This window comes from Phyllostomus discolor, chromosome 3 (genome assembly GCF_004126475.2).
Source record: "Phyllostomus discolor isolate MPI-MPIP mPhyDis1 chromosome 3, mPhyDis1.pri.v3, whole genome shotgun sequence".
In the NCBI taxonomy this organism is placed as follows: Eukaryota; Metazoa; Chordata; class Mammalia; order Chiroptera; family Phyllostomidae; genus Phyllostomus; species Phyllostomus discolor.
This window is the reverse complement of record NC_040905.2, coordinates 83,741,328-83,766,514: the sequence shown is the minus strand read 5'-3', so window position 1 is coordinate 83,766,514 and position 25,187 is coordinate 83,741,328. Positions and strand designations below refer to the sequence as shown.

At 34.7% G+C, this 25,187-nt stretch overlaps 1 protein-coding gene across 4 annotated transcripts in view; it reads right to left on the bottom strand.

The window, feature by feature from the left end:
• The window catches only part of SNX2 (sorting nexin 2), a 63,893-nt gene that overhangs the window by 23,786 nt on the left and 14,920 nt on the right, over nt 1-25,187 (bottom strand). For 2 of the 4 annotated variants that reach the window (XM_036020694.1, XM_028508922.1), the window contains exons 2-7: nt 12,243-12,360; nt 8,389-8,410; nt 7,511-7,674; nt 3,070-3,136; nt 2,675-2,718; nt 963-1,104 (exon numbers count right to left, since the gene is read on the bottom strand). In XM_036020694.1, the coding sequence (XP_035876587.1) occupies nt 963-1,104; nt 2,675-2,718; nt 3,070-3,136; nt 7,511-7,674; nt 8,389-8,410; nt 12,243-12,269 (466 nt within the window). In that variant the 5' untranslated portion in view covers nt 12,270-12,360. The remainder of the gene's footprint in view (nt 1-962; nt 1,105-2,674; nt 2,719-3,069; nt 3,137-7,510; nt 7,675-8,388; nt 8,411-12,242; nt 12,361-25,187) is intronic. The other 2 variants (XM_028508919.2, XM_028508915.2) reach the window with 1 other exon arrangement.

Below are 25,187 nucleotides of genomic sequence, written 5' to 3'. Positions count from 1 at the left end.
AAACAAAAGAGCAAGGTACTCTTATTGATTTTTATTTTTCACAAAATTTTATTTGTTAACAGGTAGTGAGTTTATTTTTAAAAGAATAAATACAATTTTAAAACATTCTCATATAATAAATATTGACATAGCCCACAAAAGCAAAAGTTCTTTATAATTCTCAATAAATCTAAAGAATGTAAGTCTTGCGATCAGGAAGCTAAAGAATTGACAACTAGGTTTTTGAATTTAAAAAAAAAGTAACAAATCCATTCAAATATATCAAGTTTCAAAATCATGATGGAGAGGATAAAAATTGTTCTTCAAACAAAATGTTAAAAGTAAAATAATTTAAAGATCAAAAAATTCACTTTAGGAATATAAAGTGAGGTAAACAAAAACCTGTGACTGAAAAGATTGGAAAAAATATATTACAGAATTTTAAGAAATGACAGATGTCTTAATGGTGAGACAATGGAGGGTCTCTATTGTAATTTTCTGCATACTTTAAGCCTTTATTTATTACTTGTAAAAGTAGCAATGTTTTTAAATATTAAATTGAGGTACAAAATAAATAGTTTAAATAGCTCCTGAGTGAGGCTAGATCATATCTTCTTTTTGGATGACATATAGTTGAGAGCCAAATGCCTCTATGCCTTAGAAAACATTATTAATATGCTAATATTAAATATCCTCTGAGTGTTACTCAATAATATGGCACTCTCATGATGTTAAAAAGTTAGGGTTTTCAACTTGGCAAATTCTGACCCAATATTTAACATCATTGTTTTATATAAATCAAAATCCTCAGGTGTTAGAAAATAAAACTAAAAGGCTATACAGTCTTTGGTTGATAAATAACTGTCATAAATGGAATATTTAAATTCCTTATCTCTAGATACTATGTCATTATGATCATGGAATCTACAAAGCTATACAGTAACAGTAACCAAGTTGTTTTGTCTTTTTTTATTCACACTTACCTACTATACTCTTTTCTGGAGCTGGTGGCACAATATAACCGACATGTAAATACTTGCTTGCTAACTTGCTATGCAAACCAAGAAAGTCACTAAATCTTCTTTTTACCGAAAATTCACTCTTACTGAACATCGAAAGAGAAGTCTACAAGTGAAAAAGAGGTATTTCAAATTCTGAATACTAAGCAATTATTCCGAAGTTAATGTCATATATAACTGTAAACATAAATGGATGTACACACATTGGTATACCTTACAAAAAAATCCAGAATAGTTAACTAAAGTGGTATACAAATTGCTAACAAATGAAAGTACCTGAATCATAGGTATTTTTACGGAAACTTAAGAGGACAGGAAACATTTACTTTATGCCATCCCTGACTCATCTCATTGTCTCTGCATATATTTATGGTAATGACTCTTAAATCTTTATCTCTGATCCAGGTCTCCTCAGAGCTTCAGTCCAACATCTCGAGATGTTCAAGAAATACCTCCACTCAAATCTCACTGCCACGTCAATTCACCATATTTCCCTCTGCTGGCACACAGTTCCGTAAGGGAAGGACACCTGGTTATCTTGATTACTATCTTACCCTAGTGCTTGGAAAAGAGCCTGACTTCACAGTTAGTGTTTAATAAATATCTGTTCAATGAATTAACAAATCTCCTCCTTGTCCACACTGCATTTCTCCACTTGTGTTGCCTTTTCTCCAGGACCACCCCAAGCACCACAAAATTCCTCTACTCGGTAACTTAGGCAGTCATTCCTTTCTCATTCCTTATACCCAAGCCTTATTGATTCTACCTCCTACACAACTCAAGAAGCCATTTATTTCTCACCCTCAGAACAAATTTCACAATATAAAGTATTATTTCTCACAGCTAATATTGATACAGACCCTCACTCTCCCATTTAAAATTTGAAGGCCTACAATCCTTTTAAGAATTGCAATGGAGCCCTGGCTGGCGTAGCTCAGTGGATTGTGCACGGGCTGTGAACCAAAGTGTCACAGGTTTGATTCCCAGTCAAGGTACATGCCTGGGTTGCAGGCCATGACCCCCAGCAACCGCACATTGATGTTTCTCTCTCTCTGTCTTTCTCCCTCCCTTCCCTCTCTAAAAAATAAATAAATGAAATAAAAAAAAATTCTACAATTAAAAAAATACTAAAAAACAACTGCAGTGGACTCTTAACTAGAAATCCTGACCACTACTTTGATACTTCCAATTCATACTGAGTCAGAGAGATTTTGCTAAAACAAAAATCTAATTCTCCCACACTTTTGTTTGAACCTCTTCAATGGCTCTCCTCAGGATGAAGTTCAAATTCCTTAAGGTTGATGTTCATAATATAGGAGGCTTACTGCCAAACAATTCAATCAGGTACCACTTCTTGCAGTTCCTAGAAGGCACAATGCTTTCATGACTTCTGGCTTTTACACAAAGCAAATTCCCTTGCCTGGAACATGCATTCACCTTTCTCCCCCTCACCACCTCCCCCAATCACTGCTCCTACCTTTGTCTATATTAGGTCCCTTCCTGCATACTCTCAAAGAATATTTTACCTACCAAACCCCTCACAGTTCATTGTAACAGCATATTTGCAATCTTTCCTGGATGGTCACCTTGCTAGATGCAGGGATCACTTACAACTTGATCATCCTTGTACTATACATAGTGAGGACTCAGTATTTTTAAAGGAGCGAAAGGCTCACCTTTGTTGTTACTCTATATGCCATGTAAGCGTTCATGCCATCACCTATAAGAAAAGTCAAACAATGCTATTAAAAAACAGAAGCTTAACTATACACACACACACACAAAAGGTAACTATGTGAGGTAATGTGTGATTAAGCTGTGGTAATTTCATACTGTATATATACATTAAATCATCACATTGTACATCCTAAATATATATAATTTTTATCTGTCAACTGTACCTCAATAAAGCTAGAAAAAAAACAAAATAAAATAAACAAAAATCCCCCATGACCTTAAAAATGCAAGTGCCATTTTAATACAGTAACAATGCATTTAATAAAGACAAAACAGCACATTAACCAAGTTTATTATCAAAAAGTAGTACAAAATATAATAAATATTGACTCACCAACTTTCTCTGGATCTGATACACCAATCTCTATATCAAAAACATCTCCATTTGTTTCTTCTTCAATCTAAAAAATATATTTTTTGATGTTAAAGATTCCAATTTATATTATTGTCATAACACTAATCACTATAATTTTCATTATCTAACTTTTAGTAGGGTTGCTGTCACATCAATCAATTTAAAAAGCCATTCAGTACTCCATTTCTAAAAAAATAAAAGCTATCATATTTCTTTACTATGTAAAAAGACACACTCAAAGACAACAGGAAAAGGATCATTTGTACAAGTAACACAAAATCTTGTGTTCTTACAACTCCTCAGATGTGGAAAAAGCATTTTAGTCTTCTGTAGAAATACTGTATATATCTTTGTAATATGTATCAAATCTTCAGACTCAGATTATTAAAATAATAGCTCCTTAATTATGCTTAATAATAGCATTTTTCAAAGTTGTATATCTATTCTCTTCTTTACAGATTTTCTTTATTTTTAGAGAAAGGGAAAGGAGGGAGAAAGAAAGAGGAAGAGAAACATTGATGCAAGAGAGAAACATCAATCAGCTGCCTCTCATACATACCCCAGCTGGGGATGGAACCCACAACCTAGGCATATGTCATGACAGAGAATTGAACCAGAAACCTTTGCTTTGTGGGACAACATCCAACCAACTGAGCCACACTGGTCAGGGCTGTATCTCTATTCTTTAATAACCAGGAGGGAGTAATTACTTCTGCTAGTAGATTACTACATACTTGCAAAAGTTATTATACCAATAAGCAACTTTAGCATCTGATTTAATTACCTAGTAAACACATGTTCTTAAAGCCAATGAAAGCACTATAAAGTTCTCTAAAAAAAGCAGTAAGTAGGAAAAATAATAACCTATGAGACTACAAAGGAGCATTTTTTAATGGCATTTTAAATAAGCAATTCTAATAACAACTCTGCAGGAAAGTTTTGTTATTCTCAAGAAACAAAGAAATTGTTAAATATTGCTAAATTTTAAAGCAATATTGATAGTCTAAGACTATATAAAAGGAAAGTTAGCTTTTTAAAACTATAATCTTTTTACTTCAATGTTGTCCTCTTGTACAAATTTTTAAAAAGTAAGCCATATTTGAAATGTAGCATACATAAAGTATATAAATCCTAAGTATAGCTTGATAACTTTCACAAAGTGAACACATCTTTGCAAATAAAACCTACATCAAGGAACAAACAGTATTATTACACCGCAGAAGGCTCTCTTATGCTTTGCTTTTTCTCCAGTCAGAACCCATCCTCCACCTGCCAACATAACCACTAATATTAATTGCATGCTTTTATATAATAAAATTACTCAAAATATCACTTTATTGTATTAAGTTTTCAAAGCACTTTCATATATTACCTTATTTGACCAACATAGGAACCCTGAGAGGCACACATCATTTTAAGATCACAAACGACAAACTCCTTGACTTAAGAAGGAAAGTGATTTGACAGAGGATGTCACTTCTGCAAGATAGAGGCATAGGTGGACACACCGTACCTCCACGCACAACCAAGATTGGAACAACAATTTAGAGGCAGAATAACACCCAGAACTGACAGAAAATTTATCTGAATAAAAGTCGGACAGCCAAGAAGTTGAAATAGACCCATTCATCCAGACCGGTAGGAGGGGTGGAGACAAGCAGCCAGGCGCGGGGTCGTGGTGCAGAGAACAGGGAGAATTGGGCTTGTAAGGCAACCAGGAGCACATAAGGCATCTGGGGCGCGCAAGATCGCAGCGGGTGGACCCTGAGTACACAAGTGGCAGCTGGCAGACCCAGTGAGGTGGCAATTGTGGAGCAGGGCAGAGCGTGCAACCCAGGATCCCAGAGAAGGGACTGAGATCCCAGGAGAACGGAGCTACCGCCATTGTCCCCCCCCCTCCCCCCACAACGTCACAATCTAGTGACTGGGGTGCCTGGCCCAGGTGAACACCTAAGGCTCCGCCCCTCACCATAACAGGAGTGACCAGTCCAAAAAAAAAAAGAGAGAGAGAGAGAGAGAGATGGCTCAAATAGAAGCACAAATCAGTGCCCCAGAACTCATCCTTTTGAGTGACTAAGAGACTGCTAACCTATCAGATGCACAGTTCAAAACACTGGTGATCAGGAAGCTCACAGAATTGGCTGATTTTGGTCGCAAATTAAATGAAAAAAATGCAGGTTACCATAAAAGAAATTAAGAAAAATGCACAGGGAACCAACAGTGATGGGAAGGAAATTGGGACTCAAAATAATAGAGTGGACCAGAAGGAAGAAAGAAATAACCAAACAGGAAAGAATAAAGAAATAAGAATTCAAAAAAACAAGAAGCTTAGGAACCTCCAGGATATCTTTAAACGTTCCAACATCTGAATTATAGGGGTACCAGAAGGGGAAGAGGTAGAGCAACAGATTGAAAACGTATTTGACTCTCTGAGCCATGAAGCTCAGAGAGCCCCAAAGAAGTTGGACCCAAGAAGAAACACACCAAGGCACATCATAATTACATTAGCCAAGGTAAAAATGAAGGAGAGAATCCTAGAAGCAGTAAGAGATAAGGAGATAGTAACCTACAAAGGAATTCCCATCAGACTGTCAGGTGATTTCTCAAGAGAGACCTTACAGGCAAGAATGGGCTGGAAAGAAGTATTTCAAGTCATGAAAGGCAAGGACCTATATCCCAGATTACTCTATCCAGCAAAGCTTTCATTTAGAATGGAAGGGCAGATAAAGTGCTTCTCAGATAAGGTCAAGTTAAAGGAGTTCATCATCACCAAGCCCTTATTTTATGAAATGTTAAAGGGACTTACCTAAGAAAAGAAGATTAAAAAAAACATGTATAGTAAAATGACAGCAAACTCACAATTATTAACAACCACACCTAAAGCAACAGCAAAAGAAACTAAGTAAACAACTAGAACAGGAACAGAACCACAGAAATGGAGATCACATGGAGGGTTAGCAACAGGGGAGTGGGAGGAGGAGAGAGGGGGAAAAGGTACAGAGAATAAGTAGCATAGATGGTAGGGAGAAAATAGACAGGGGGAGGGTAAGAATAGTATGAGAAATGTAGAAGCTGAAGAACTTATAAATATGACACATGGACATGAACTAAAAGGGGGGAAGTGGGTGGGAGAGGATAGGATGTACAGGGTGGAGGTGAGTGAAGGGGGGAAATGGGACAGCTGTAATAGCATAATCAATAAAATATATTAAAAAAATAAAAAATAAAATGCATAATAAAGACAAAAAAACAAGCACAGAGGATGCTGAATGTGGTAAAAGTACTCAGCATCATACTATAATGCTGGATATACAGAATTATATATTTGTCCAAACTCACAGAATGTACAATATCAAGGGTGAACCCTAATGTAAACTGTGGAATTCTGCTGATAATGACATACAAGTGTAGGTTCATTGATTGTATAACATGTAGAATTCTGGTGTGGGATTTTGATAGTGAGTTGGTTGTATGTACATGGGGAGAGAGAACACACGGGGAATCTTTGTATTTCCCACTCAATTTTGCTGTGAACCTAAACATTTTCTAAAAAAAACTATTTAAGAATTGCAAAAAAAAAGAAGATAAAAAATTTCAAGCATACTCATCAAATACATACCATACAATTCTACATAGTATCTAGTAGTGGGTCAAAAATTTGGCTTCTGACAGTGTAAAGAGAAAATTAATATCAATAACTCAGTATTAAGTAAGATCAGGAAATTTTCCTCATAATGAGGCCTGAGAAAAATTTCCCTTTGCCTCCCTGAAAGGAGGGGTCATGTTTTGTAGTGGAATACAATATAATAAATATATCAATGGTGTTCCCGTAATGATTCCTTATGAAAGAACAATTCAACTAATGTAATTTTAGTAAGTACCAAAACAGTACATTCTGAGTATACAGCTTTTGGGTGATCTGTTTCCTAAATAAAATTTAGACCATCTAAAAAAAAAGAAAAAAAAAAAGAAGGAAAGTGATTTGCCCAAATTACTGAGTTAAAAAGTGGTGGGGATAAAATCAGAAGCCAAATCACTGGACTTTCTTTTTTTAAAGATATATATATATATATATATATATATATATATTATATATATATTTTTAGAGAGGGGAAGGCAGGGAGAAAGAGAGGGAGAAAAACACAAATGTGTAGTTGCCTCTCACATGCCCCTAACTCAGGACCAGGCGTGTGCCCTGACTGGGAATTGAACCGGCAACCCCATGGTTTGCAGGCCAGCACTCAAGCCACTGAGCCACACCAGCCAGGGCCAAATCACTGGACTTCTTTAGTCCAATGCTCTTTTTCCAAAATGTCTAAAAATCATTGATTAGAAATATCTAACAAGAGAGTGATGTTGGGTGGGGAACAAAAAGCTTAGTATTTACACATTAATTTAGAATGCAAACATTTTTCCATACCTCCTCCCTAGATCTGTCAAAGATCACAGGAGCAGACATACTCTTTGATTCAATTCTGGGAGCAATGAGTGTAGTAGGGGTCACAGGAGTAACTGCAGGAGAAGGTTCAGAGGAGAGGATAGGTTCCCTTTCTGGACTGTCCAGTGAAACTTCTTCTGTGGCTTCTAGAAACAAATTAAACAAGTTAGTTAAGGATACTGGTAGCAGACCCCCAACAGTCTATAGAGAAATTAATTAATTATAAAAAATTTTATACTAACCACAGATACATACCAAAATAATGTTATTTAAATTGTGATAAATAATTTTATGAATCCTTCCTCAGTTTTTTATCAAAACTTTAAAACCAACAATGATTGTGTTGATTTTAGGAAGAATTCCAGTAAGTCACCTTAATTATTTATAATAATTATCTAGTGGTAGGGATGAAGCTAGTAGGAAAACAATGATGTGGAAAATTCCACATTTTGATGTGCAAAATTCCACATTGTGTTTGGATTTGTAACATAGCTTATACTTGTGGTAACTTACCTTTCAAAGTCTTTATTCAGACGAACATTGATTATTTTATACATACAAACACAAATTCTGGGCCGAAGACTACCCAGCAATATCCCAACTGGGATTAAAAATTTGTTAAGAGAAAATTTACAAAGTTAGTAATCTAAAGCAATTCACTGCTAAAGATTACTGGATATTAGTTGAATACACAAATATGACACAAAGCAAATAGGTATTTAGGTTTTAATTCAAAATGTTCATTCACTTGAAAAATCTAAAATTAAAGATATTTAAAACCAAATCAATAAATTACCTACAAGCTATGTAACATTGTGCTAAATGCAATTATGAACACAAAGAAATGTAAAATATCATACCTGCCCTCAGGGAGTTTATAATCTAGTGGGAAAATAAGACATAAGCATGTGGAATGTTAAATAATAATAAAAAGACAAGTAATAGCCAAGTGAACAATAAAAAGAATGTTGTAAGACATTTAATTGCCATATGAACTACAGAACAAACACTAATTTGAGCTATGACGGCAGACAATACTTTAGGAGAAAGAAAATCAAGAAGTTTTCAAAACCTACTGGAGAAGATTTGGATGGGTAGACTTCCATGAAAATGAATAACATAAGCAAAAAGCAAAGCCATAAAAATGAAAATTACAATCAGCAGCCATAATGAAACCCAGAGCTCTGTTGGTTTATAGCACTGATACCAGGAAAAGGAAGACAGGACTGTGAGGGAAATAGGATCAGACCACTGGTTTCTATTCTAGCCTGAGGTTCTTAGATTCCTAGAGGTCTGAGGAGGTAAAACGGCAGTCAGTGTGCCACTTCAACTTGAACACCTCAAAACGCATAGCAGTAATAACATATTTACCTGAAATAAGATAAATATATTAACATATACATGTAAACAACTTAATTTTATCAATCTACTCTTACTGGTTATCTCATTTTGATGAGATCCTTATTTGGCACTGATCTATTTTTTTTGACATTAAAAATAAAAATAATAATCAAAATCTTTCAAACTATGGTAACCAGTGGAAGGACAGAAAAACCAAAAAATAAAGAAAACTATAGATGTTGAATAGACTACAGATGACCCCCAATATAACAAACTTAAATCTTACATGCAACTCAGGCTAAATAAGAATGCTAGTATTCATTCTTTTTTTTTTTTAATTAAAGAAATGAAACCAATGAGCAGTAAATATAAAGTAAGAAAGCAGTATATCAAAGCCTAGGAGAGATGAGATTTTTCATCTATAAACAAGTAAAGCAACAAGCAGCCAACAAAACAAAACCCAAAATTCTCTGAAAGAGGTACTGTTGTTGGCAGCAGACCCACACACAAAAAGCTATGAAAGACACTGTAGCTTTACTGAGATATCAGTACAGTTTACTCAAAGTCATTATGACTTTTCAATCACAGTTTACTTCACTGAAAAACCAGGTTTTGTACTCTTTGTACAGACTGTGACAGGCTATTTCATATATAGTGGTAGGCCTCAAAATAAGAAAACCTAAATAAATAACTAACATGGAGGGGAAAATGGATATAAATAGATACAAACTTAGGTTTAGCATGCTAATACATAGTCTGTCTTAAATTCTTTTATGATTTCTTTTATTAAAAATAAAGTAACAGCCCTGGCTGGCGTAGCTCAGTGGATTGAGCGCGGGCTGGGAACCAAAGTGTCCCAGGTTCGATTCCCAGCCAGGGTACATTCCTGGGTTGCAGGCCAGAACCCCCAGCAACCGCACATTGATGTCTCTCTCTCTCTCTCTCTCTCTCTCCCTCTCTCTCTCTCTCTCTCTCTCTCTCTCTCTCTCTCTCTCTCTCTCTCTCTCTCTCTCTCCCCCTTCCCTCTCTAAAAATAAATAAATAAATAATCTTTGAAAAAAAAAAAATAAAGTAACAAAACACAAGTTAATGAAGTTTAATTTAAACTGGACCTTAAGGTTCAACAAGTTACCCCATAGGTACTAAGTATAAAGATGAACTTTTCCTTGTAAGAGATACTTAGAGGACAAGCACAAATGTCAGTTAAGTAACATTTCACTCATATGATATACACAAGAGAATTTTTAAACAAAGAAACACTCCTTAAACTTACAATTGGTATTATCTGATGAAAAATATAAGTGAAATAAACTAAGTATCCTGGAAGAAACAAGTTATAAAAGTCTGGGTAAATTTCAATATTGGCAATTTGCTTACTACCCTTACTCCTCTAGGATAGCTCCCCTAAAGTGTGTTCAGTGAAGTTTAAGTGCAGGATGTAACAAATGGTGGAGCAGGACTCTGTAGTCAACCATATTTAGTGGACACTTTCAGCTAATAATGGTAACATGTTACACTTGAACTTTTTCTAGTACCACTTCTGACATACTTAGTACTCGAAATGCTACACAAAACATATTAGCATACATGCTGATACAATAAAATCCCTTTATGGTTTTAAAATTAAAATCACTAAATCACTAGAATATCTATATTCTCTCCTCTGATAAAGGAGAAATAAATTAAGTAAATGTTCTTATTACTGAACAATAGTTTTCACCATCCCAGTAACACTGCTACTCTATGTTACGGTTTCCTAGAGCCACACCCCTCCACAGGAGGAGAAATGATAACACTGACTTAGAGGCTTTATACATAAGATGCAAGTGTAGTATTCACTCACTGATATAAAAATGATCAGATTAAGTCTTAGAGACAACTCATGATGTCATTAAGAAATGCAGCTGAGTTTGAGAAAAAAGATAAAGCATAAAAAGTGTTTTTAAATAACTAAAGAAACATGATTATGTTTAATGTTTAGTCCATTCCTTTCTTTTAAAACAAACATGGATGGTGACTCTATTTGAATCACAATGTTTAGTATAGACTGGTACCACACTAAAACATGAAAAAGATTCTTTGTAACAAGCTAAATGAGCAAATCAATATAATTGTTTAGTCCTCACTTGGAAAGCTGCACACTCTAAAAATATTCAAAATCCCCTTTCCTTGTTCTTAGGTGCACACACCCACACAATTCTGTTGCTAAGAGCTTCAACATAATTTATTTATATGACTTTAAGGTGAAAACTCTTTAATAAAATAGACAATCCAAAACTTCTACATATGACCCTATGGTGTAAGAGGAATACACACAATTTTAGATTAATACAATCTAGTTAGCAGAGAAATGAGTCAACTTTTAGAACAAAACATAAATGCTATGAAAAAACTTTTAAGGTCTACCTGGAAAAAGTCCATGAAAGAACACAAACACACAAAAATATGACTTTGGTTAACTATGATTTTATTCTAAGTTGAGAGGTAGCTATAAAAAGGGGAGGTGTATATAGTTGACATTTGGTTACAGTGAAAACTTTTCACTAATCAAGTAAATTATACAGAACTTTGTGATAAAGGACTATGTATTCAAACGTGATTTGTACAAAAAATTCAGAATGGTTTGAATATTCAAACACTATAAAAGCTGAGGACATAATATTAAATTTTAACTCAATGAAAGCCAGTTCAGGTAAATTAAACTGTTTAACGCACAGAATCACTATTTTAAAATTTGGGGGTCATTAATTCTAAGAAATATTTGGCTTTGTAATATCCAAACATTAAATGGTACCTTAATTTTAATTTTTAAGCATAACATTGTTTTGAAAAGTCCAATTTTTAAAAGGTTGTATAGGCTACACCAAACCCTGACTCCATATCAAAATTAAATTCCTCAAGCATCAATTTAACCAACTAAAAATGAATCAAAATGTAACAGGTGGTAAATACTGAACCATTAAAACAGACAGATTTCAAATATATATAGACTATATATTAAGTGATTTTTTAATCCAGAGTTTCATTTTGCTTTGTGACCATGTATATTAATAAAGAGTATTAATCCCTATTTCTCAAAGTATGAATGACACAACCATCAGTTTTTTGAGTCTAAGTACTGATCAAAACAGCCAAATTATAATATATGATTTATTTTTACATGTTTAAAACCAGAAAGGATCACATTTTGCTTTTCTCAACAGTCTGTAATTTTTCTCATAGTTATATAACTGGAAATTTCTTATCCTTCTAAGTGGTAACAAGAAGAACTGCCACTAACATACACAAAATTTCAGTTTTACTTTATAGAATACTTCCTCACAGGATATATACTATAATTTGCTAGTATTAAAAAATACATAGTTACAATTACCTGCAAAAAGATCTTCTCTGTCATCATCTAGCACAACTTCTGCAGGTTTTGGACCATTGGAGTTTGTACTAACATCTTCTGCAAGAAGACTAATTGGTTCTGGAGATGATGGAATTGACTGTGGAAAAAAAAATAGTAACAGATAATGGGCTGGCATGTTTTACCTGTTATAATTATGTCTCTATACATTATAGAAATAGAACATTCCCTTGATACGAAGGAGAGAAAGAACAAGAACAGCTATTTATAGTTCCTCCTGAGGGTAAGAGTGAACCAAAAACACATTTTTACTCATCTTTCCTGTTTTACTCATCTTTCCTGTTTTAACAAACACATTTTTACTCATCTTTCCTGTTTCCTGTCAGTTAAGATTTTAAAAAAAAAGGAAATCCTTCTAATCACCCCTTTTGAGATGCTAATTTGTCATTTTGTGTTATAATTAACAAAAAACAAAATGTATTGCTCTGTGAATATATAGTAAGATTGATTATATGAGACAAAACCGAATCTTGAAAACATGTTAGATTTGTAAGAAGTTCAAAGTACTGCTTTATTATAAAAGGAAGGTTTACTACTACTTGACTTAAGAATACTATTATTCTAAAATAATTATAGTTTCAAACTAAAAATATGTGATCACCCCAAACACATTTTAACTTAGAAAGGGGATTATTATTATATTTCTTAACCTTAAAGTATAATAAGCAACATAATGTAGAAGAGACCATTCTGCATGGCGTAGGCCCAGTTCCCACTCAGAAGGCCAGTGGAAAGCGAGATCTGATGCCCAGGACCCACGTCCATGGATAGGTTTCCCGTGGGCAAACAGGCCTACATTGTACCTAGACTGCTTTGAGACTTGCTTTTGTTAAAACTCCCTCACCCTGAATTGAGGCAGCAAACGTTTAGTGCATATCTTTAAAGTAATTTCCTAAAATCTATGCTAAACATTCCAAGGAGGAGTGTAATAACCAGTTCAACCACTTTTCCCTTTGCATTTGCAAATATACTTCTTCTGTGATGTGATTAGCATGGGCATCTCTCCTTTCTTTTCTGTAAAAGGTAACCACCTAAAGCCAACCTATGCAAAGTATATGAGGACTGTCCTCAATGTAATGTGCCCAGAAAAGCAAAAAAAGCTTGTCAAGGTAAAGGTCAGAGTGCTCTCCCCTTGAGAGACTGACCAAGGTGCACCAAGGCACTCTCCCCCTGAGAGAGTGGCCATGTCATCCCTTTTCCTCCACAAGACTCGGTAGTCCATGTGAATTTGTCTCATGTCTCATCCATAATGCAGCGGACACTGCTTGCGGGTGACCACGTCAATAATGGAATCTAGATTGTACAGCTTTTAGCTTTATTATATTTTTCTTATAATATTTAAAACCAATACTTTTTAAAAACAACATACCATAAAAAGGAAACTGAACTTGTCAAAAGTGCACAACTAGATATTTTCACAAATCCAATATCCCTGTGTAACCAACACCTAGATCAAGAAAGAGAGCATTATCATCACACCCAGAAGCTCTACACGTGTTCCCTTCCATTCTTTTACCCTTTCCCCACATGGGATTCTACCAGCATGGATTGGTTTGTCCTGTTTTTCTCTTTATAAAACAGAATTTATACAGAATATGTTCTTTTGTATTTGGGTTTTGTTCTTAATGTTTTGTATAGGAGATTTCTTTTATACTCCTGGATGTAGTAACAAATTACTCATTCTCGTTGCTATCAAATATTTCATTGTGTGAATATACAATTAATCCATTCCACTGTTAATGGGCCTTTGGGTGGTTATCGGTTTTTAGCACTACCAGTAACACACTTTCTAATATACATGTCTCTTAGCAAACAAGTGAACAAATTTGTTTGGTATGTACCTAGGAGCTGGATCACTAAACAATCTTCTAACATGGTTATATAAATTATACTCCCATGAGCACTATATGAAAATTTCAGTTCCTGACAACACTCTAATACAGTATATTCTATCTTTTTCATTTTTGCTATTATGGCAAGTATAGAGTATATCTTATTGTGGTTTGAATTTTCATTTCCCTGATGAATAATGATGCTCAACAATTTTTCATATATTTAATGGCCATTTGAATATCATCTTCCTGAATAGTCTCTTCAAGTATTTTACCCATTTTTCAATTGTTCCTATTGATTTGTAGACATTTTTTATATGTTCTGGGATAAAAACTCTATGTCATGTCCGAAACATATTGCAAATATTTTTCCAGTATGTGTGGCTTTCTTAATGCTAGATTTTAATGAATAGAAGTTCTTAATTTTAGTAAGGGCAAATTATCTGGTTTTTTTCCTTGTAATTAGTAAACTTTTTATATACTAAATAATTTTTTGAGCCCACTCCTAATTCATACGATTTTTCTCATCAGCTTCTTAAGTAAACTTCTCCTCTATGACATAAGAACATTTCTTTGTAGTTTTAAAAACATCAGTTCTTTATGGGAAACTTTAAAGGACAGGCTTTCTTTTCTTTGAGCTCATTCACCCAAACTCTCACAAAGGTGGGCCTACATTTACCTAAATACTTTCAACTGAAGGAATTTAAAAACAAATAAGCTTACACATTACTTCTGAAAGATGTTCTGACAACCTCAACCTCACCTCTAGCTGAGTCTGGCTAGGTGACTGGCCTGGCCTATATACTCCCAGAGACTGTCTACTTCTTCCACCATCATTTCTCTTACCACATTATAGTATAATTACCATCTGTTCATAGACTACAAACTCTGTAAGAAAAGGAAAATATATGTATCTTTTGTTATTTAATAATTTTTATTCAGTTGCTGCCAGCAAACACTCAATAACTCTTGTTAAATAAATTCTAAGAAAATAAGTATGAATATACCTAAGAACTGGTTACAAGTTTGTCAATCAGATTGCCTATAATACTGAAAATTTTGAAACAGCCTATAGTACAGCTACATAAAAATGTAGCAGAATGGCTCCAACACTCATTCATGATAGAAATTCTCAGTTAACTAAAAAGACAGGAGAACTTCCTCAATTTTCTGAGAAAGAATAGCTACAAAAGCTAACATTATACTTAATGATGAGAAAGTTGAAGCTTTCCCACTAAGATCACGAACAAGGGAAAGATGTCCCCTTTACTACTGTTTTTCAACACTGTACTGGAAGTCCTACCTAAAGTAGTAGGATAAGAAAGGAACTAAATGTATACAGATTGAGAAGGAAGAATAAAACTCCTTGTTCACAAATGACATAATCGTCCAAGTAGAAAATCCAAAAGAACTGACAAAAAAACCCTCCAGAATTAACAAGCAAAGCTGCATAATACAAGGTTAATATACAAAAAAGTTGATCACTTTCCTATATACCATCAATAAGCAAATAGAACTTGAAATTAAGAAAACAATACCATTTACATTAGCATCCCTAAAATGAAATACTTAGGTTTAAATTTAATATAAGGGAAACTACAAAACTCTGATGAATAAAATCAAAGAAAAGCTAAATAAATGGAGAAATATTCCACGTTCATGAATAGGAAGGCTCAATATGGTCAAGATGTCAGTTCTTCCTAACTTGATCTCCAGATCCAATGCAATACCAATCAAAATCCTGGCAAGTTATTTTGCAGATATTGACAAAATTATACTAAAGTTTATATGGAGAGGCAAAAGATCCAGAATAGCCAACACAATATTGAAGGAGAACAAAGGTGGAAGACTGAAGCTACTGACTTTAAGACTTATCTAAAAAGCTACTGTAATCAGACTGGATTCTTTCACATAGTAATGTGCATTTAAGTTTCCTCTATGCCTTTTCAGACTAGGTAAATAGATAAATGGAACAGAATAGAGACACCCCAAATTGACACACATTAATATAGCTAACTTACCTTTGACAAAGGAGCAAAGGCAATACAATGGAGGAAAAAAAGTGTCTCTTTAACAAATAGTGCTGGAACAACTGTACATCCATACGTAAAAACATAAACCTGGACAAAGATTTTATACTCTTTATGTATATCAACTCAAAATGGATCAGACTACATGTAAATAACAAAAGTACAAAATTCTTAGAAGATAACACAGGAGAAAATCTAGATCACCTTCAGTTTAGCAACGAGTTTTTACATACAACAACAAAGGCACAATCCATAAAATAAAGAAATGGTAAGACAGGCTTCATTAAAATTAAAAATTATGCCCTGGCTGGCGTAGCTCAGTGGATTGAGCATGGGCTGCGAGCCAGGCATCGCAGGTTCGATTCCCAGTCAGGTCATATGCCTAGGTTGCAGGCCACAGCCCCCCAGCAACTGCACATCTCTCTCTTTCTCTCTCTCCCCCCCCCCTTCCCTTCCCTCTCTAAAAATAAATAAAATCTTTTAAAAAATTAAAAATTCTGCTCTGCAAAAGATACTGTCAAGACAATGAAAAAAATAAGCCATACACTAGGAGAAAATATCCACAAAAGACACATCTGACAAAACACTGATATCCAAAATATACAAAGAACTCTTAAAACTCAGCAATAAGAAAATGAACAGCTTAATCAAAAAATGGGCCAAAGGCCTTAACAGACACCTCATCAAACATACACACAAGGAAACAACCACATAAAAAGATGCCCACATCTCTGTTCTCAGAAAAATGCAATTTATACAACTATGAGATACCACTATATTTCTTCTTTTTTTTTTACATATATTTTATTGATTATGCTATTACAGTTGTCCCATTTCCCCCTTCACTCCCCTCCACCCTGTGCCCCCTCTCCCACCCACGTTCCCCCCTTTAGTCCATGTCCATATGTCATACTTATGAGTTCTTTAGCTTCTACATTTCCCATACTATTCTTGCCCTCCCCCTATCTATTTTCAACCTACATTCTATGCTACTTATTCTCTATACCTTTTCCCCCTCTCTCCTCCTCCCACCCCTACTGCTAGCCCCCCCTTGTGCCCTCTATTTCTGTGGTTCTGTTCCTATTCTAGTTGTTTACTTAGTTTCTTTTGGTTTTGCTTTAGGTGTGGTTGTTAATAACTGTGAGTTTGCTGTCCTTTTACTATACATGTCTTTTCTTTATCTTCTTTTCTTAGATAAGTCCCCTTAGCATTTCATAAAGTAAGGGCTTGGTGATGATGAACTCCTTTAATTTGACCTTATCTGAAAAGCACTTTATCTTCTCTTCCATTCTAAATGAAAGCTTTGCTGGATAGAGCAATCTGGGATGTAGGTCCTTGTCTTTCATGACTTGGAATATTTCTTTCCAGCCCCTTCTTGCCTGTAAGGTCTCTTTTGAGAAATCAGCTGACAGTCTGATGGGAACTCCTTTGTAGGTTACTGTCCCCTTATCTCTTGCTGCTTCTAGGATTCTCTCCTTCGTTTTTACCTTGGCTAATGTAATTATGATGTGCCTTGGTGTGTTTCTTCTTGGGTCCAACTTCTTTGGGGCTTTCTGCGCTCCTTGGATTTCTTGGAAGACTGTTCCCTTTGCCAGTTTGGGGAAGTTCTCCTTTATTATTTGTTCAAATAACTTTTCCACTTGTTGGTCTTCCCCTTCTGGTACCCCTATAATTCGGATGTTAGAACGTTTAAAGGTGTCCTCGATGGTCTTAAGCTTTTCTTCGATTTTTTTAATTCTTATTTCATCATGCTCTCCTGCTTGGTTGATTCTATCTTCCTTCTGGTCCACTGTGTTGTTTTGAGACTCAGATTCCTTCCTTTCACAATTGGCTCTCCTCCGTGTGTCTTCCTGCATCCCTTTTATGATAGTCTGCATTTTTTCATGTAATTTGGATCCAAAATCCACCAGTTCCATGAGCTTCCTGATCACCAGTGTTTTGAACTGTGCATCTGATAGATTGGCTATTTCTTGGTCACTCAAAAGGATGAGTCCTGGGGGTCTGATCTGTTCTGCTGGAAACATGTCTTACGTCTTTCCCTCGAGATACCACTATATTTCATTGTGGTATATTCTATACTCCCATTAGAATGGCCACCAAATACTGGCAAGAATATGGAGTAACAGGAACTTTCACTCACTGGTGGGAATGCAAAATAATATAGCCACTTTGGAAGACAGTTTGACAGTTTCATATAAAACTAAACATACTCTTTATCACATAGTCCAGCAGTCATGCTTTCTAATTATTCAGGGGAATTGAAAACTTATGTCTATACAAAAACCCTGTACATGATGTTCACAGCAGCTTTATTCATAACTGCCAAAACTTGGAAGCAACCAAGAGGTCCCTCAGTAAGTAGGTGAATGGGTAAAGTGTGGTACAGTCAGGCAGTGAAACATTATTCAGCACTGAAAGGAAATGAGTTATCTAGCTGTGAAAGGGCGAAGAAGAAATTTAAATGCCTATCACTAAGTGAATAAAGTCAGCATGAAAACACTGTACATTGTGTGATTCCAACTATAAGACATTCTGGAAAAAACAAAACTATGGAGACAGTAAAAAGATCAGTGGGTTGGGGAGGATAGAAATGAATAGGTACAGCACACGGGATTTTTAGGAGAGTGAAACTACTCTGCATGATACTATAATGGTGGGTAACTGTCAATACATATGTACAAACCCACAGAATGTGCAACAAGAATGAACCCTAATGTAAACAATGGACTTTGGGTAATTATGATATGTTACTGTAGTTTCATCAAATTGCAACAAATGTGCCCCTCCAGTGCAGGATGTTGATAATCAGGAATAATGCATGTGTAGAGGTAGTATATGGAAAAGTTCTGTACCTTCCACTCAATTTTGTTGTGAACTTGAAACTGCTCTAAAAAATAGAGTCTACTATTTAAAATATATAGGAGAGTGGAATACACTGACACAGAATTGTTTATAATATGACATGATATACAAAAAGTAGGAACCTATATGTAAGATCCAGTTTCTTGACAACATTCATTAAAAATAAATATTTCCTGCTCCCTTACTTTGTCCTCTCAGAGATTAAGATATAGTTGTATTGAATAAAATACAGGCACTAAGGTACCAAATATAACTTGTATACTTAACTTACTTTTCAACACAGGTTTCAACATGTAAAATTTCAAAATTTCCTCGGAATCAGGAGCTCTGAATTCTAGTTCTGTCTGCATACTAACTTGTCTATGGTTATATAATAAATTCCCTTGTACAACTTTTTTTTTGTACACATAACTACATCAGATAAATACCAACATACTCTTTTTTAACCTATCCATTTCATTGTTTTATAATTTCCAAATCCAAAGTCACCTAACTTTATTTCCTTTTGTATTTCTCAACATTACTTGATATTCACTTTCAAAGAAAAAGAAATTAATCTTGAGAGAAACAATACAGCAAAATTTTAAAAAATACATGCAATATTAAAAACAGCAAATCTCACTTCATTGCTATATTAGCATGCTTATATAAATGAATTTGTAATCAAATCTCAAGGAAAAGGTAATCAACAGGTGCCAACCTCAGGATATCCCAGATGCTGGAAGTATTAGTTAAAACAAATAAGCTTTTCTGACCATGCCCCACAAGGTAAGGGTAAAAACATTTGAAATGAAAAGACAGAGGTTCTCAGTAAAGAAACAGAAGCTACAAAAAAATAACCAAATAAAATTTTCAGAACTGAAAAAGAAATGATCTGAAATAAAAAATTTGCAGCAAAAGTTCAATAACAAAATGAAGATGATAAAAGAATCTGAATAACAATGAAAACACGGTTTCAAAAAAATGAACAAAATCTCAGGGGCTTGTGGGATAACATTAAAGAGTCTCATATTCATGTCACTGGAGTCCAAGGAGAGATGAAAAATTGTTACAGAAATATTTATGGAAATAACAGCTGAAAAGCCCTTAATCTGGTGAAGAAACTTACAGATTCAAGAAGTTCATCAAACTCCAAAGAGGATAAAACAACAGAAAAATATGCCTACATATATCATTATCAAACTGCTGAAAATAAAAGATACAGGGAAAAATAAAAGTATCTTTAGGAAAAAAAACTCAACATTTTTACAGGGGGAACACCAATGCAAATGACTGGAAATTTCTCATCAGAAATCACTAAGTCTAGAAAACAGCTGAACAACTTTCAAAGTCCTGAAAGAAAAAACTATCAACTTAGAAATCTATAAACAGCAAAAATATCATTCAAGAATAAAGGTGAAATAAAGTTGCAGGTGAAACATTGTACAAATAAGACAATTCATCATCAACAGACCTCTTTAAAAATGCTAAAGAAAGTTCTTTATGCTAAGGAAAAATGATACAAGATGGAACACTAGATGAAGGAAAAACAACAGAAATGGTACATATCTAAATAATTAAAAGAGACTACACTAAGCCCTCAGTTAATGTAATCAGTAAGTTCTTGGAAACTGCAACTTTAAGTGAAGCAACATATAATGAAACTAAATTTAGCAAAAGCTAATTGATAAAACAAGAGTTAGGTTCCTACAGCAAATTTCTGGCTGTAAAAACATCACCAAACTTCTAGGTAAAGACTCAAAATATTTCTAATATTAAACACTGAAGTAAATGTAAACTATGTATATGTATTTAAGAAATATTAATTTTAAAAAGAGGATATTGATTTTCCAACCCAGAACAGGACTGTGGATGGCTTGAGTCAGTCCCAGCAGATCGAGGCTCAAGGTGGGAACTACACTGACACCAGCCCGTCCTCAAGGCTTCTATCGCAAGCCCTTCTATTGCAAGGTGAACTCACACACACTCCCACACTCATGCAGACTGGGACAACATAGATGTGCCAATTAACCTTAGATGCACATCTTTGGAATGAAGAAGAAAACCCACACAGACAATGGCCCCAGCTGGGAACTGATTTTTTTTCTCACTAACATCATAACCAAATGATGATGAATGAAATGATGTTATCTGAAGACCTGCTGTACTTTTTCCGTCTTAAATCCTTTGAAATAGATATGACTGTTCAAAGTAAAAATTGTAACACAACATATAGCATAATATACAAATTACAATCTATATTATCATAATTGAATGTTCATATTAGCTAATACCTTAGGTATTCACAGTTCTCTGACACCAGAATCAAAAAAAGAAAAACTAGCATGTATTTGTGTAAAGAAAAACAATCCCTCATCTCATAGTTCAAAGCCCACGGGTGGAGGACAGGCTGGGAATGATGGGAACATAGTCACCCAACAATGAATGGGGAGGCTATGAGGCACATACTTCCTTTGGGTGCCCATCCACCAGCAGCTTGGAGTGCCCTGCCTCACTGCTCAGAGACTGACCAAGGAGTAGTCACTCACTAAAGGCTGCATGGACTCTGACCCTGAATCTCTGAGTCTCTTTCAGTTTACTAGTGAGTACAAGAGCTGTTCTCCACTGGACAGAAAGTAGCATAGAGGCAGTGGCCACTGAATGAAGAAGTGATGGTAGAAGGGAACACTGCTGACTTCTTTGCCTGGAGCACAGGCTCTGGATGATCAGAACTATGTAGCTGTGCAAGATAAAATGCAACTGAGGAGATATTTGCACTTTTTCAAAAATATATGCTCTTTTCTTCCCCTACATCATCACCTGGTAGTACACCAGAGATTGTTTTTATAAAAAGTTCCAGGGTCGTTGCCAATATCTCTTCAATTAAATAGCAGTGTTACAACACTATGGTAATTACCAGAGGAAAAAGGGGATGGGGGGAGGTAAAAGAGGGTCAAGGAAATGATGATGAAGGAGACTTGACTTTGAGTGATGAACACACAATACAATATACAGATGATGTATTATAGAATTATATACTTGAAACCTATGTAATTTTATTAACCAGTGTCATCCCAATAAATTCAATAAAAATGTTTTTAAATAAAAAAGTAGTAGTGCCTAAGAGTCCAACCAAGATTAATGAAGGCCACTAGAGCCTGCTTCTCCACTGATTAATACTAAAAGCTCTAGACAGAATACAAAAAAAATCTGAAAGTAAAAGTAGAAAATATGAAATATTATCCTTATGAGGGTGAATTTTACAATTTTTTTTCTTCTTTTCTCTTCCAGCTTTGTCTGAGGATGGTGCCAATTGAGAACTACACTAGGTGTTTCTGCAACAATGACTGCAAAAAAACCTGTCTTTCTGGCTATAACATCAAGGCCCCTGCAACCTCCAGAACGTAGAGGGAAATTTTTCCCCCTTCCCCCGAATTCTCTCTCCTGGCCCTGCCCGGAGGCCAGAAGTAGGTGCTAACTACATGACAGCTGCAGTGCTGAGACAGCTGGCATCTAATAAAACCCCCATAGGAGATATATAAAGCAATAGACAAAAAGGAGGAATCCGCAATAATACAACAGTAAGGGATTTTAATACCACACATCAATGGACAGATCATTCAGAAAATTAATTAGGAAATAATGGCCTCAAACATCACATTAGACACGATTGACTTAGTAGACATTTATAGAACATTTAATCCTAAAACTGCAGAATACACTTTTTTCCAAGTACGCATAGAACAAAACAAGCTTCAATAAATTCAAGAAGACAAATCGTATCAAGCATCTTTTCCAAATACAATGGCATGAAACTAGAAATCATTACAGGAAGAAAACTGGAAAAACACAAGTACAGGGTGGGACAAAAGTAGGTTTACAGTTATGAGTATGCAAAAAACAGTTTATTCTTGTATTATTATTTACTGGTTACTATATTATTTTCCATCAAAGAACTGTAAGTCTACTTTTGCCCACTCTGCATGTGGAGACTAAACAGCATGCAACCAATGGATCAAAGAGAAAAATCAAACAAATTTTTAAAGAATTATCTTGAAAGAACAAAAATGAAAACACAACTTTTCAGAAGTAATGGGATGCAGCAAGAGCAGTTAGTTCTAAGAGAAGTTTATAGCAAAAAAACGAACAAAATTCAAAGTAAAGAGAAATAGTGAAGATCAAAACAGAAATAAAGTAGAAATTTAAAAAATAATAGAAAAGATCAATAAAACTAAGAGCTAGTTGTTTGAAAAGACAAATAAAATAAACCTTTAGTAAAATTCATTGAGGAAAAAACAGAGTGCCTAGTTACATAAAATTGTAAATGAAAGGAAGAGAATTTACAACCAACACCACAGAAATACAAAACATCAGTAAAGAATACTATGAACAAATTCAATAACCTAAAAGAGTTGGATAAATTTCTAGAAGTATATAACTGAACCAAGAAGAAATACTAAACCTAAACGGACCAATTACTAGCAATGAAATTGAAGCAGTAATAAAAACAAATGCACAACAAATAAAACTCCAGGACCAGATGGCTTCACAAGTGAAATCTACCAAACATTCAAACAACTAATGCCTATCCTTTTTGAAACTATTTCAAAAATTTGCATTCCTGGACAGCGTGGCTCAGTTAGCTGGAACGTTATCCCCTAACTGAAAGGTTGGGGGTTCAATTCCCAGTCAGGGAATACATCTAGGTTTCAGGTATGATCCCAGTCCAGGCACATGATCCCCAATGGGAGGCAACCAACTGATGCTTCTTTCTTGCATCAATGTTTCTCTCTCCCTAAAAGCAATGAAAACAAAATGTCCTCAGGTGAGGGTGAAAAAAAAATTTGTAAAGGAATACTTACAAACTCATTCTACAAAGCTAGCTTCACCTTGACACCAAAATTAGATAAAAACCTTACAAAAAAAAAAAGAAAATTGCAGGCCAATACACTTGGCAAACATAGATGCAAAAATTCTCAACAATATTAGCAAACTTAAATCAACATTACATAGATGATATACTATAAACAAGTGGGATTCATCTCAGGGGTGCAAGGAAGGTCCAATATCCGTAAATCAATTAATGCAATACATTAACAAAACAAAGAATAAAAACCATATGATCATCTCAACTTATGTAGAAAAAGCACAACAAAATTCAACATCCTTTTATGACATAAACTCTCAACAAAGTTAATATAGGAGGAATATATCTACACATAATAAAGTCCATTTATGACAAACCCACAGCTAATATCATATCCAATAGTAAAAAGCTGAAAGCCTTCCTCTAACATGGGGAACAAGACAAAGATGCCCACTAAACAACACTTCTATTCAACATGGTATCAAGTCCTAGCCATAGTATTCAGACAAGGCAAAGAAACAAAAGGCAGTCATATCAGGAAGAAAGAAGTAAAACTCATTATTTGCAGATGACATGATGGTATACATAGAACACTCTAGACTCCAAAACACTATTAGAATAAATGACCTCAGTAAAGTTGCAGACATAAAATACACAGAAATCTGTAGTGTTTCTATACACCAATAATGAACAATCAGAAAAAGAAATTAAGAAAGCAATCCAATTTACAATTGCATCACACATTATGACATACCTTGGAATAAATTTCACCAAAGAGGTGAAACATCTGTACTCTGAAAACTGTTAAGACACTGAAGAAAGAAACTGAACAAGATACAAATAAGTCAAACATACACCTTGCTCATGGATTGGAAGAACTAATATCGTTAAAATGTCCTTACTATCTAAAACAATATACAAATTCAATGCAATCCCTATTAAAATACCAATGCGTTCTTATCAGAATTAAAACTACTAATCCTCAAATTTATATGGAACCACAAAGGAACCGGAATAGCTAAAGAAAGCATAAGAAAAGACAAAGTGGGAGGTATCATCTTTGATATCAAACTATACTACAAAGCTACAGTATGATACTGGCATAAAAACAGATACACATAGATTAATGAAATAGAGTAGAAAGCCCAGAAATAATCCTCACTTATATAGTCAATCTATGACAAAGGAGGCAAGGACGTGTGAAGGGTAAAGAAAGCCTCTTCAATAAGTGGTGGTTGCAAAACGGGATACACACACACACACATTGGGTTGGTCAAAAAGTTCATTTAGTTTTTTTCCCAAAATGGCTCTAGTAATGCTTAGTTGTCTTTAACTT